The 13,144-nt window shown below is 39.9% G+C and overlaps 2 protein-coding genes across 2 annotated transcripts; one reads left to right on the top strand and one right to left on the bottom strand.

Moving 5' to 3' along the window:
* On the bottom strand, window positions 1-4,056 carry LOC141797682 (extracellular calcium-sensing receptor-like). Its single transcript, XM_074679301.1, has 8 exons — window positions 3,983-4,056; window positions 3,370-3,664; window positions 2,996-3,285; window positions 2,459-2,754; window positions 1,849-2,054; window positions 1,532-1,753; window positions 980-1,103; window positions 1-896 (listed from the first exon to the last, which is right to left on the bottom strand). The coding sequence occupies exons 1-8, from the start codon at window positions 4,039-4,041 to the stop codon at window positions 1-3; spliced, it is 2,388 nt and encodes a 795-aa protein (XP_074535402.1). The 5' UTR covers window positions 4,042-4,056.
* Window positions 4,057-6,669: 2,613 nt separating this feature from the next.
* On the top strand, window positions 6,670-11,109 carry LOC141797681 (extracellular calcium-sensing receptor-like). Its single transcript, XM_074679300.1, has 9 exons — window positions 6,670-6,779; window positions 6,884-7,178; window positions 7,371-7,457; window positions 7,591-7,860; window positions 8,035-8,241; window positions 8,329-8,601; window positions 9,538-9,765; window positions 9,877-10,000; window positions 10,205-11,109. Exons 1-9 carry the CDS (start codon window positions 6,670-6,672, stop codon window positions 11,107-11,109), a joined length of 2,499 nt encoding a protein of 832 aa, XP_074535401.1.
* Window positions 11,110-13,144: the final 2,035 nt, after the last annotated feature.

The raw sequence follows: 13,144 nt of genomic DNA, 5'->3' as shown, positions 1-13,144 counted from the left end.
TTATTTGTTCATTAAATGCTTCTTTGTGTTTTTCTCTGGCTTAAACAATATGATGAAACACTTTGGGGCAAATATACACAGAATGAGACCAAAACTGGAGGCCAGTATGGCAAATATCTCCACAGCCACAGTGAACTTCCCGGGGGAGCTGACATAAGCTGGGATAAAAGTGATCCAGACTGCGCAGAATATCAGCATGCTGAAGGTGATCAGTTTTGCTTCATTGAAATTATCAGGTAGTTTACGAGCTAAAACAGCTAACACAAAGCAAAACACAGCCAGGAGGCCTATGTACCCCAGGACAGCCCAAAATCCAATCGCTGAACCTAAAGCACACTCAAGAATGATCCTCTCCTTGTATATAGTGAGGTTTTTCACTGGAAAAGGGGGGCTTAGTATCAACCAAACAGTACATATTAAGACCTGAATGGAAGTGAAAAACACAACAGTCAGTCTTTGCTGTGGAGGACCAAACCATTTCATCACATTACTGCCTGGGAGTGTGGCTCTGAAGGCCATTAACACTACTATAGTTTTCCCAAGCACACAGGAAATGCACAGGACAAAAGTGATGCCAAATGCTGTGTGCCTCAGCATGCACGACCACTCAGAGGGTGCTCCAATAAAAGTCAAAGAACATAAAAAACACAGAGTCAGTGAAAAGAGTAGTAGGAAGCTCAACTCTGAGTTGTTGGCCCTGACTATCGGGGTTTTTCTATGACGAAGGAACACAGCTGCTGTTATAATGGCAAGACTGGCGCCGCCAACTGAGAATGCAGCCAGGATTATTCCCAGGACATCATTAAAGGAAAGAAACTCCACAGGTTTGGGGAAACATGTGTCCCTTTCTGGATTAGGCCAGAACTCCTTGGGGCAAGGGGTACAATCAGAGGAATCTGAAAAAAATAAATAAATCAGATCAGATACCCATCAGTTAAATATCTGATAGTCTGTGAATGTGCTTCAGAAAACATATTACCTGTAGCATTGCTAATCTCTCCCTCAGGACATGGTATGCAATCATAGCAGCAGATGGGCTTTCCTTTCTGCAGCACTTTACGAGTTCCTGGTGGACAGCTGTTAGAGCACACTGACACGGGTACCTGGAATACAGATGCGAATAAACGCACGTGTTTAGTTTTGATAAAAAGCTTTGAGGATCAGGATATCCCTTTACATTTTGTCTCAAAACCTTACTCTAACATTGGCATATCAGTACTTTTCATACTGACTGAGAGACCCTCACTTTTGTGTCAGTGCAAACAAAATTCACAGTTTTGTTTTGTGTTAGCTTGAAGTTTAGGAGAGTTCAGATTTCCTCTAATTGTTTACCCTCTTTAACAAATTTAGCAGTGCAACATTTTCTTGACAGAGAGAGAATTTCAAGCAGAATATTCATCATGTTTAAAAATCTAGTACTTGTCCATCCCTGATAAGATGATATGATACCAAATTATGACACAGTAAAAGCTAAAGCCTGTGTTGTAGCTTTACACAGGAAATGTATCATTGCTTTCAGGCTCCATTTTACTTGTGTTCCCCCCTCCATCCAGGTGACATCCCTGTTGATGTGGAACTCCTGGCCCACTGGCATCGATGCGTCATAGTGACCCACTGTCACCATCTCCAAGCTGCCACTATTTCCCCTCCGCCAGTTCACCAGCTCATACATGGCAACAGGATCTCCATTAGCATCAAATGAAACATGGTATCCATTTTTGGAGAAGCTGACTTCTTTGAGCTGTGAAAGAATCTGTGAGGATACAGTCAATTAAGTCTCTCCCTGATGTTTCATCACGGTGTAAAAAAGGAAGTTATTCAGTTGACCAGGTATTAAACGAGACTGACCTGTTGAGAGTCTGTCCTGGTGGATCCATCACACCTGGTTGTATTATTTGTGTTCTCACACACTGCATTATGAATAGCATGTGCAATTGCATAAATAGCTTTGTACACCATGTTGCTGATTCGGAGATGAGATGTGTCAGTGTACGGGTCCTGGAGTGTTTGTATGTCTTCAGTGCCATCACACACACTGACACCTTCAGCTGCATCTAGAAACACACAGATACACAGAGGAAGGGTATTTTTGGTAGAAGGGTGGAAATTGAGTTGATATACTTTTTTAAAGTGTTTATTAATTATGCTTCTGCATTTCTTAAAATTTGTAAACTAAATCAATGCGCAAAACATAAAAAAAAAAATCACATTTTTAACGCTAACGTATTCATGCTTTTAATTTGAAAATCTGTCTCTTGTCTCCTCTGATAAGAAACTCTTTGAGAAGGTTACTACTTTTCAAAGCGACTGTTTGCTGTCTAAACTGACTCTACCCGTTTAATGGGTTTTAAATTATTAAAGAATCTTAAATCACCATCATAACGAAACTTTTGCAGTCTGTTCTACTCAGATAATCACCAGAACAACAAAACTGAAGGGATAAGCAAAACTTTCTCACTTTTTTCTAGGCTGCATTTGAATGCACCTTCCCAAAACTCAGTAAGCAGTGGAGAGAGAGCAACCTCAGCCAGAGAGAGATCCAGTAAGAAGTTTCTAAAACCTGGGATGACAGCTTTCTGAATGCCAAACCCAATAGCACCAGCACAGAAGCTGTACCTCAGCATTTCAGGTGCAGTTACCCAGGACTCACTGCCTATCCACTGGCGAGGTGGAGACGGATTGAGCGACAGCTCTTCCAGCAGAATTTTCATGTCTCCAGAGGCTAAAAAGGCCACAACAACAACAGCTGTAGACCTGGAGAGACATGAAAAAAGATTATTTCATTCATTATGGAAGTCAAATTAACATGTTTCTAGACGCTTTAAATAAATGAACATATCTTCATTTTTGGGTGTACACTAGATAAGTCTTATTAGCTAATTTTATCATCAATAATGCACATGCTAAAGAGAAACCTGGTTGGGTTTTACATATTTTTTTTTTTATCTAGTGTGATTTTTATGGTGAACAGAAGCACTGTCTGACATGTAGACACCTGCGGATAACCTCAGCCACTCTCTGCACCCTGCTTCGTGGGTTGGTCCTATAGAAAGATTCAGAGTACTCCACACAGATCCCCTCCTTACGAGCTGCTTCCAAAAACGACGCCATCCCATTGTTGCCATAGTCTGAATCTGACCTAACAGCACCGATCCAAGTCCAGCCAAAGTGTTTGACCAGCTTGGCCAGCGCGTCAGCCTGGAACTGGTCACTGGGAATTGTTCTGAAGAAATGTGGGTACTGCTTCTTGTCAGACAGGCATGCACATGTGGAAAAGTGGCTCACCTGGTAGGAAACAGTCTGATTATTCGGAGAGCTCATGAAAACAGCTTTTTTTGCACATCAAATAGAGAAAATTCAAACATTTACTTGAGGGATGTTGAAGGGGCCAATAATGCGAGACATACTGATGGAAGGCGTGGACCCTGATGCTCCAACAATAGCCACCACCATGCCTGACTGTGAGCATGTTTGGTCAGGGTAAAACACTGGCTCCAGGCCGTTTGATAGCTGGAATGCCACATGTGCAGCCACAGGTATTGAGGCACATGAGTCATAAATCTTGTAACCCAGTTTGATGCCTGGCAGCAGCTCCGTGCTGTTGTTAATCTGCTCGATGGCAAAGATCATTGCTTGTGCAAAGCGCAGTTCCCTGGAGTCCATGCTGCACACAGACACTTGTGTCACTTTTGACATATAGGCCTACATATTATCAGAGAAACTTGTCATGGAAAACATTTTAAAGGCAAAGAGCTGTTTTGAATCAACACACCACCTATCCTCTATAAAAGAACATGAATAGCATCATGTTTGGCAAACAAAATCAAATTTCAGCCAAATACTGACACTTCAGTTAACACTCATAAAACATGAGTATTAACTGAAGCTTTTGAAACTTAAACACATTTTAAAACACATCATATAAACTCACATCCCCACCCCCACACAAACATCCCAGTCCTTAGTTCTTCCTCTCACTAACCTCCCAGTGCACCTGAGTGGCTCTGGCAGGACGGTGTAGTTATGTATCACAGTGAGCATGTAATAGTGTATGGCAAAAACACCACCAATAACATAGTCACCATCCAATGAGAATTCAGGTAGACGAGCAATGCCCTGGAGCTGGCATTTCACAGATGGGACCTCACTGCTGACCCCAGCCTCGGCGCTTGAATTCAGCTCACACAAAGCCACTGCTAATAACAGGCAAACAGTGAGAGCTGAGATCTCCATCACTCAAGTATGTGCATGAAAGCGTACAGTTCATGCGTTTACACAGGCTTAAATAGACATTCAGACCCTCCTTCTACTGTACGTCAGCTGACATCATTTAGGGAAGTTGCTTACACATAATTTATTGTCTCAATCATCCTAAAATCAAACCTGTAACCCCTGATATCTTCAACAAATAATTCATACATTTTGGTTCAACAGGTTAATGTAACTGGTAAACACAACTGGTTAATATTACTTTTAAAAAATGTATCTACTGTATCAAGCACATAAATCTTTAAGAAAAAGCCCTTTTTATTTAAAATACTGATGGCACTTATTTTGAGCCATAAAAAAAAAAAAATAATAAGCTGAAAGGAGCACTGGAAATTATTGGACATCTCTAGAGCTTATTAAAAAATGATGGGCAAGTTCTTTATCATTTGGTCCAGAAAATCTTGTCTCATCAGCCAACAGCACACTACCATGACCATTTTCATAACTGTTGGAGACCACACGCCCAGGACGTTTCGACACCGAGTATGATATGAACACATCAGACAGTCGTAAAGACATTTGTTCTGTCATACTGAAACAACAATCAGGAAAAGAATATGGGTGAATTATCCCATAAGCTTATCTTTTGTTTACTTTAACTGCCATCCTGTGCTTTAACACTTGGTTGATGACACTTCCCCATCTAATCCTGGCCATTGCAGGTATTTGATCAGGGAGACAGTATGAATATGTTTCATAAACAATAAACATTTTTAATGGAGGAATATTTGGATGAATGATCACGAATGAATCACGTCACGCCAATCTTGATCGCTGGGAAAATCAGGTTTCCCAGTGTTTTCTGACTTGGTCCCATGCCTGTGTAAGAGCTAACTTTCACTAAAAAACCTGATCATACTTTCATTTGCTACATTGCTTGTCAATGCCTTGTGTCATTGTTGCCAATGCCTTGTGGCAGTAGCTTATACCAACCGGAGCTGTATATTCATATTCTTACACATGGGTCAATTTATTTCGTGATAAAGCCATCAGTATGGGTTCAATCTGATTCATTAAAGCTTGTAAAACTCCTCACAGGAGCTTTGAAATGTATACTTTGGTATGCTTGTGCCAGCATGTATGTGTATCAATGTATCAACCCAGCCACCAATACTTTCAAGCGAAGAATTAACTACAAAACTTCTGACTGAGGTAGCCTAGTTTAAATAGCTATGAGTCTATAATAGCCTTTTACAAAGGTCTAAAGCAGTTTGCAATCCATGTAACCTCTAAGTTTTTAACAGGAAATATTCAAATAGCTATGAGTCTATAATAGCTTTTTACAATGGTCTAAAGCAGTTTGCAATCCATGTAACCTCTAAGTTTTTAACAGGAAATATTTCAGAGGGAAGTAAAACAGCTGTTTGTGAAAGAACATCTTTGTCACCACCTAGTGGACATCTTTGACAAAGACAGAATGGATGAAAAGGACTTGGATGTTATCATACTTGATTTTGGATTAGATGTGTATAATGTTATTTAAACGTGTCAGTAACACCTCATAACAGTATCCTGATAGTTGTTGTGAAGGATTATATACATAAAAGGTCATGAAACCTATCAAAAACAAGAAAAATTCTTCGACAAAATGATGCAAAACAACTGAATGATGCCCCCTCTATGGAGAACATTTTAAATTCATATGAACTTCCCGTGGAGTGAAGGTATTACCCATGCACTTGTGTCCTCAGCTTATGATGTCACTTGAGTTACTGCATTACATTTACTGTATCATAAACAAGATTAGGGAGCTGCTTCTGTCTGACTGACAATATGTACGGAAGCTGTGAAAGGTCATGATAGAATCATTTAATGTTTCTTTGTGTGTTTTTTCTCGAGATAACAAGTTAACTTTACTTCATTTAGATCTCAACTTATTTTTCTTGAGAAAAAAAAAATCATATTTCAATCTTATTTCTTGAGCAAATGAACTAAATCAACTCATTATTTTAAGAAAACAAAGTAAATAATCTGTATTTAAATGCTTTTAATCATGACCATTTTGAGCTTCCATAATTTTGTTTGGAAATCATGTTCCCCCTATGGATACCTTGTGTGATAGCCTCATGACACCTCTACTATGACATTCTATGAAGGTAGATCTAACTACTCATGGGTATAATCTGCCATCCTGGGTCATGCCCCAATGGGTGGTGTGGAACTATGATGAAAACCACTGAAGGAGATGACATAACACTGCATATAAAAATTCATAATCATGCATGATATCCAGAAGCGGGTGAAGGGAAGAGGGAAGTTATGGGGGCATTTACAGACAGTTTTTTCGTCCTGTTCATCTACCTGATCTTGATTCTGTCTTGTTACTCCTTCTTTTGCTTTTCAGAGTCTTCATCCTTTTCTTCGTCTTGTAAACTAAGGAGACAGTTTGATTTTAATGCGATGCACAAACCTGGTGATGTGGTTCTAGGCGGGCTGTTTGAAGTCCACTACACCTCCAAGTTTACTGAACTGACTTTCACCTCAGAGCCAGAGCAGTACAGCTGTCAGGGGTAAGTCTCACTGTCCTGCAGCAAATAGCAAATACCTGTATAGATATTAATTTAAAAGAGTGAATTATTTTTTTAATGGTTAATCATGATGTTCTGTGTGCTAGTTTTGACCCTGTAGGGTTCAGGCATGCTATGACCATGGCTTTTGCTATTGATGAGATCAATAACAGCTCCAACCTGCTTCCTAATGTGACTCTGGGATACGGTCTGTTTGACAACTGTGCCACACTTGTTATTGGATTCAGCGCTGCCTTGTCCTTGGCCAGTGGTAGAGACAAACATTTTACGCTTCAGGAAAACTGTTCAGGGACCACTCCAGTCCTAGGAATAGTAGGAGATTCCTTCTCTACATTTTCTATCGCCACTTCGGATGTTTTAGGATTATTCAAATTGCCAATTGTAAGTGTTCTTTGCTGGGCTGCAATCCTATATTTGATTTCAAATACTGAAATGATTGGATTGGAAACAAGGTGTTTAATCTCTAAGATTATTCACCATCCTTCAATGGGTGATGTCATGGCAAAATGTTCAGAAAGTGAAATCTGTGAATTTTTGCACTAAAACCTTTGCATGTTGTATGTTTCTTTATAGGTGAGTTATTTTGCCACATGTTCCTGCCTGAGCGATCGGAAACGTTTTCCATCTTTTTTCAGAACAATCCCAAGTGATGCCTTCCAGGTGCAACTCTACACATGTCAAAAATAAGGTTTAAGGGGGATTGTATGTGCTTGAAAATTTCCCTCAAGTTTAACAAATGATTTCTCTATAAAATACTTTTCCAATTTTTACATGTATCTGTTTCTTTGTATAGGTGCGCGCTATGATCCAAATCCTCAGACATTTTGGCTGGACCTGGGCAGGTCTGCTGGTCAGTGATGATGACTATGGACTCCATGTTGCTCGATCTTTTCAATCAGATTTAGCTCAGTCTGGAGGAGGCTGTCTGGCTTATTTAGAGATTTTGCCCTGGGGCGACAACCCAAGTGAACTACAGAGGATCGTGAGGGTAGTGAAGAAATCCACAGCTCGAGTGGTCATTGTGTTTGCACATCAGATCCACATGATTCAACTAATGGATGAGGTGTCTGTCTATCTATCTATCTATCTATCTATCTATCTATCTATCTATCTATCTATCTATCTATCTATCTATCTATCTATCTATCTATCTATCTATCTATTAGACAAACTAGATGTGAAGGACTGCTGTTTGAAGACATTTATCTTAAACCATTGAATTTTTAAATGTATACAGGTGGTAAAGCAGAATGTGACAGGCCTGCAGTGGATGGCAAGTGAAGCCTGGACATCAGCTGCAATGCTCCAGACATCTCGCTTCATGCCGTACCTTGGAGGCACTCTTGGAATTGCAATTCGCAGAGGAGAAATACCAGGACTCAGGGAATTCCTCCAACAGACGCATCCTGAAATACATGACAACAGAAGTGTTGACAATAGTATGGTAAGCTTGTCAGACAGCAATAAATTCTATGATGCTGATGATGAATATTTCTTTATTTTCTTTTAATCTAATTTGGTTTTGTTGCAGGTGAGACAGTTTTGGGAATACACATTCAAGTGTAGATTTACACCACCTCCAGTTTGGGTTAAAGCTGGTGGAAAACAATGCACTGGAAAAGAAGACTTAGAAAGTATTGAGACTGAGTTCTTGGATGTTTCTAATCTCAGGCCTGAGTACAATATTTACAAAGCAGTGTATGCTCTGGCGTACGCCCTGGATGATATGCTGCGTTGTGTGCCCGGGAGAGGGCCTTTTAGCAGGAACAGCTGTGCTACCCTGCAGAGGCTGGAGCCATGGCAGGTGAGGATAGTTGAAATAATGACATACCTGTTTTTCTTAGGACGTTGGAGACTTTATATGTTTTGGGAAATTATGTTAAACTGAAGCTGATACAAGTTGATGTATACAATACAGAAACCATAAGAAGAAAGAGTAGAAAGGTGGCTTCAAAGGGAGTGAAATATAAAACAAAAGCACACAGTAATTACAAAAATGTGTTTGCTGTTGTTTAAATGCAGAAGTATAAAACTAGATGTAACTTCCCTTGCTTCTGTGCTTTTTTGTTCTGGTAACTGTTGTCTTCTTATACCTCTCTGGCCCTACACTCTTGAGTGGTGGCTGGTTTTGGCCACGGTGAGGAGAGTTATGCACTTTTTGGATAAGTGGCACCATGTGGCGAAAGTTAAACTCCTGGTGCTTGACAATCCCACTTTTACAGATGCACTTTATGAAAAAACAAGATACATAAATCCAAATCTTATAGTCTTTATTATGTTATTTGGAGGAGCCAAACATTTATTCACCATGACCAAGCACTGAGCAACACTTTGCTGCCAACAACCTATGCCACATTGGACCAGAAAGTTGGATAAAGGGAGATATAGGAAGAGACCGATAGGGAGGCAGAAAAACTAAAGGACAAACAGAAAAGACTTGGCACAATAGGAAAACAGAGTTAAACAAGTCATAATTTAAAAACATTACTGAACTAGAGTCTTAAACATATGTTGGCTCCAAGTGCTAGATTGCAAACCAAAAGCCCCTGACAAGCTATAAAGCACATGACCAGTTTGTATTCTGATGTGATTCAAAAAAAAAAAAAAAAAAAGAAAACAACACATTACTTTGTACACAAGATTTGTGCATCAAATTAAGAGACTAGCATGACTTTGACCAGGATAAAAAAAAAGTTCAGTGTCAATTTCAAGGTATTTTCTTTATTACGCTCCTTTTTAGCTTGTGTATTACTTGGAAAAAGTCAACTTCACCACACCATTTGGTGATCAGGTGTCTTTTGACAAAAATGGAAATGCTTTACCAATCTATGACATCATGAATTGGAAGTGGCTTCCTGATGGGACAGCAGAGCTGCAGTCGGTGGGCGTTGTTAAGAAGTCATCCTTCAGAGGAGAAGAACTCACTCTATATGAAGACAAAATCTTCTGGAACTTCGACTCCAAACAGGTCACTTTATTGTTTTTTTTGTTTTTTTTCTCAACCTTTGTTCTTCACTGTTTGATGCTCAACACAGAATCAAATAAAGAGTACCTGTAACAACTCTCTCCATATCAACAGCCACCTCAGTCTGTGTGCAGTAAGAGCTGTCCCCCAGGTGCCCGAAGGGCGAGAAAAAGGGGGAAGCCTGTTTGCTGTTTTGACTGTGTCCCTTGTTCTGAGGGAAAGTTCAGCAATAAAACAGGTTGGTTCACGTTGAAACCCTCTTCTCACTGATCTGTTGTGCATTTTGATCAAATAAAAGGAAAATGTATCACAGTCACCAGTGAAAAGTCTGGTATTTTCAGTAAGTCCAACATATTTGTCTTTGTCAAAGGCTAGAGGTACAATTTAAACTTTTTCTGAAGTTAAAAAGTGGAGCCCTAGATCTGCTTCTTTTATTCCTCAGATCCAATGGAGTGCACCAGCTGTCCAGAGGACTTCTGGTCCAGCCCAAAGCGTGACCACTGTATCCCTAAGAAAACAGAGTTTCTCTCGTACCATGAGCCTTTGGGTATCTGCTTGACAGCTGCCTCATTGCTAGGCACGCTTATCTGTGCAGTCTTCCTGGGGATCTTCACCTATCACCGCAGCACACCCATGGTACGAGCCAATAATGCTGAACTGAGCTTCCTGCTCTTGGTGTCAATTTCACTTTGTTTCCTGTGCTCACTGCTGTTTATTGGTCGCCCAAGATTATGGACATGCCAGTTGAGACATGCAGCATTTGGTATCAGCTTTGTTCTTTGTGTCTCATGTATTCTGGTGAAAACCATGGTTGTTGTGGCTGTGTTCAAGGCCTCCAAGCCAGGAGGTGGAGCCACTCTGAAGTGGTTTGGTGCCATGCAGCAGAGAGGAACAGTTCTGGTTCTAACTTCTATCCAGGCAGTAATCTGCACTGTCTGGATTGTCTCCTCCTCACCAGCTCCTCACAAAAACACCCAATACTACAATGACAAGATAGTCTATGAGTGTGATGTTGGGTCCACTATTGGTTTTGCCATCTTACTGGGTTACATTGGATTTCTGGCTCTCCTCAGCTTCCTGTTAGCGTTTCTGGCAAGAAACCTCCCTGACAACTTCAATGAGGCTAAATTAATCACTTTTAGCATGCTGATCTTCTGCGCTGTGTGGGTGGCCTTTGTCCCTGCTTATGTCAACTCTCCAGGCAAATATGCAGATGCAGTGGAGATATTTGCCATCCTGGCCTCCAGTTTTGGTCTTTTGGTGGCGCTGTTTGGACCCAAATGTTACATAATCCTGCTGAGACCAGAGAGGAACACAAAGAAAGCAATCATGGGTCGAACCAAGTGATCAGAGTCTCAGCTGGTCTATTAGAGTTCTTATTTCACAGTTTATTAGAAATATTCCACAGCATAAGAATGCTGCTTAAAAATGTTCTAATTTAAATCATTAATAAAAGATATTTTCTGTGTTATTGCAATGAGCTCTGTATCTTGTGTTTTCAGTTGTTAGTTTCTATGATAATCATTTCAATAGTTTTGTGGATTCCTCGTACGTACATTGTTGTTTTTTGGATGATTAGGCCTTAATTTTTCATAGAAATAAAAATCTCTGGATGAAGTGCTGGACGGGGTCAAGATGTAACAGGACATTTTCCTGGCCCGTTATGACCCACACATTGAAACAATAGCAGTGTCAATGGTCAATGTCTAGAACTCGGTCATGTGTCCAACAAAAGCCCAAGGTTCACAATTCATGACACGATTAATATCATAACTTGATACTATCAACAAATATAAAATTTTTTATACTTTAAAAAAGTTGGAATGTATTATTCAGTTTTGGGCAGGGGCTTGCACATGTGTTCATCTGCAAGAGCTTTCATGTGTATCCTGTAAGCTCTACCGGTCAGGATGTCTTAAGAGATGACATGATTTGTCAGTTTTGCTTTCAAAGATTTGCAGCAAAAAGAAGATACCAAGCATTACGGCATGTTCATTATGTCAAAGAACCCTCAAAGAAAAGACAAAGGCAAACCCACGGCACACCCAGATAGAAAAGTGCTAAAGTTAAGCTACCTGGAGGCTGAAAACATTACTGTTAGCAAGCTAGCAGTTCCAGGATAATTAGCCTCTAAAGTGGCAAAACCACTGCTGATTAATATGAGTGGGCTGCAGGATTTTTTCAGCTTAAAACACACCTGGACTCCAGACTTCACTCAGATGCCGAGTTTGATTACTCCATTAAACCAGTACACAAGGAGTTCTGTAGAAAGCAAATGACCTTCAGATCTGATGAAGTCACATGCTACTCTACAACGAATAACTGAAAATTTGTGAGTAAATTTTACTGGTTAAAAAAATGTATGATTAAATACAGCACTGTGCAAAATTTCCCTGTTAAATAACAATAAAATACTGGCAACCCTGATGTCACTGTTTTACCCTTATTTTACAGCAAAGTAATTTTTGCTCGGATGGCGTTTTGTAGCCATGAGTGAGGAGGAAACCTAGTCGATATGAGACCCTCTTGTATACTCTCTGTGCTCCATATAACATTGACTGGCTGTCTGTGCTCCATATGGCACGGATTATGTACTTGTTGGTTTTTACCGTGTGTTAGCTAGTTTTAAGATGAAGAAAAATATATACTTAACAATTATTTTGTTATTGCTTTGTTTTTTTCAGTTAAATTTAAAATACAGGGCTAGACGGTGGCCCACCAGTTGGCACTGCTGCCTCACAGAAATAAAGTCACCAGTTCAAATCCTGATTCGCCTTTGGGGCCTTTCTTTGTGGAGTTTGCGTGTTTCTCCAACAGGGCAGAAATCTCCATCTATTGCTCTCATTTGCTTGGTTCTTCCAGGGGGGGCTTTTACGTTTCTACAAGCCAACTGTTGTGCCAGCTAATACTGGGGTAATCAAAACTTTTGGACGTTAGCATTTATTGGGGACAACCTTTGAACACGCCTTAAAATTCAACTTCTTACCCAGCCACTAGTGAGGTATGAAAGAAAGTCAATAGTATGACATAACAAACTTGCTAGTATTACATCCTACTGACTGATTTTTTCATTCAAGTAAAATTACTTTTATTGTAACATATATAATACCTTTATGCCCTGCCAGTACATCAATACCCTGGTGGTAGATGTCAGATATTAATAAATAATGATGGAGAGCATTCATTTGGGAACAGCAAAGCCATGTGTATAAAAAGGCCTGTTACAAACAAAGAAACTAGTTGTGGTAGAAGGGGTGAAGTTATGGGAGCGTATCTTTATGCACATGTACTGATCTTGTTTTATTTCTCAGCCTTTTCTTACTCACTAACTGACTCATTTTCCACACAGTGTAATTTACTAAGACAGTTTCAGCTTAATGAA

Source organism: Halichoeres trimaculatus, unplaced genomic scaffold (assembly GCF_033239565.1).
Source record: "Halichoeres trimaculatus isolate MK-OKI-2021-1 unplaced genomic scaffold, fHalTri1.1 fHalTri1_scaffold_9, whole genome shotgun sequence".
Taxonomy (NCBI): Eukaryota; Metazoa; Chordata; class Actinopteri; order Labriformes; family Labridae; genus Halichoeres; species Halichoeres trimaculatus.
This window is presented reverse-complemented; position numbering and strand designations above follow the sequence as displayed.

Bases quoted from the DNA above. Each gene is read 5' to 3' on its own strand.
- LOC141797681 (XM_074679300.1), top strand. From the start codon at position 6,670: ATGCACAAACCTGGTGATGTGGTTCTAGGCGGGCTGTTTGAAGTCCAC. The intron at 7,458-7,590 runs GTGCAACTCTAC...TTCTTTGTATAG, and splicing joins TCCCAAGTGATGCCTTCCAG to GTGCGCGCTATGATCCAAAT. The intron at 9,766-9,876 runs GTCACTTTATTG...CCATATCAACAG, and splicing joins GGAACTTCGACTCCAAACAG to CCACCTCAGTCTGTGTGCAG.
- LOC141797682 (XM_074679301.1), bottom strand. From the start codon at position 4,041: ATGCTCACTGTGATACATAACTACACCGTCCTGCCAGAGCCACTCAGG. The intron at 3,286-3,369 runs GTAAATGTTTGA...GTTTCCTACCAG, and splicing joins GCCCCTTCAACATCCCTCAA to GTGAGCCACTTTTCCACATG. The intron at 2,755-2,995 runs GTGTCTACATGT...ATGTCTCTCCAG, and splicing joins GTGGCTGAGGTTATCCGCAG to GTCTACAGCTGTTGTTGTTG.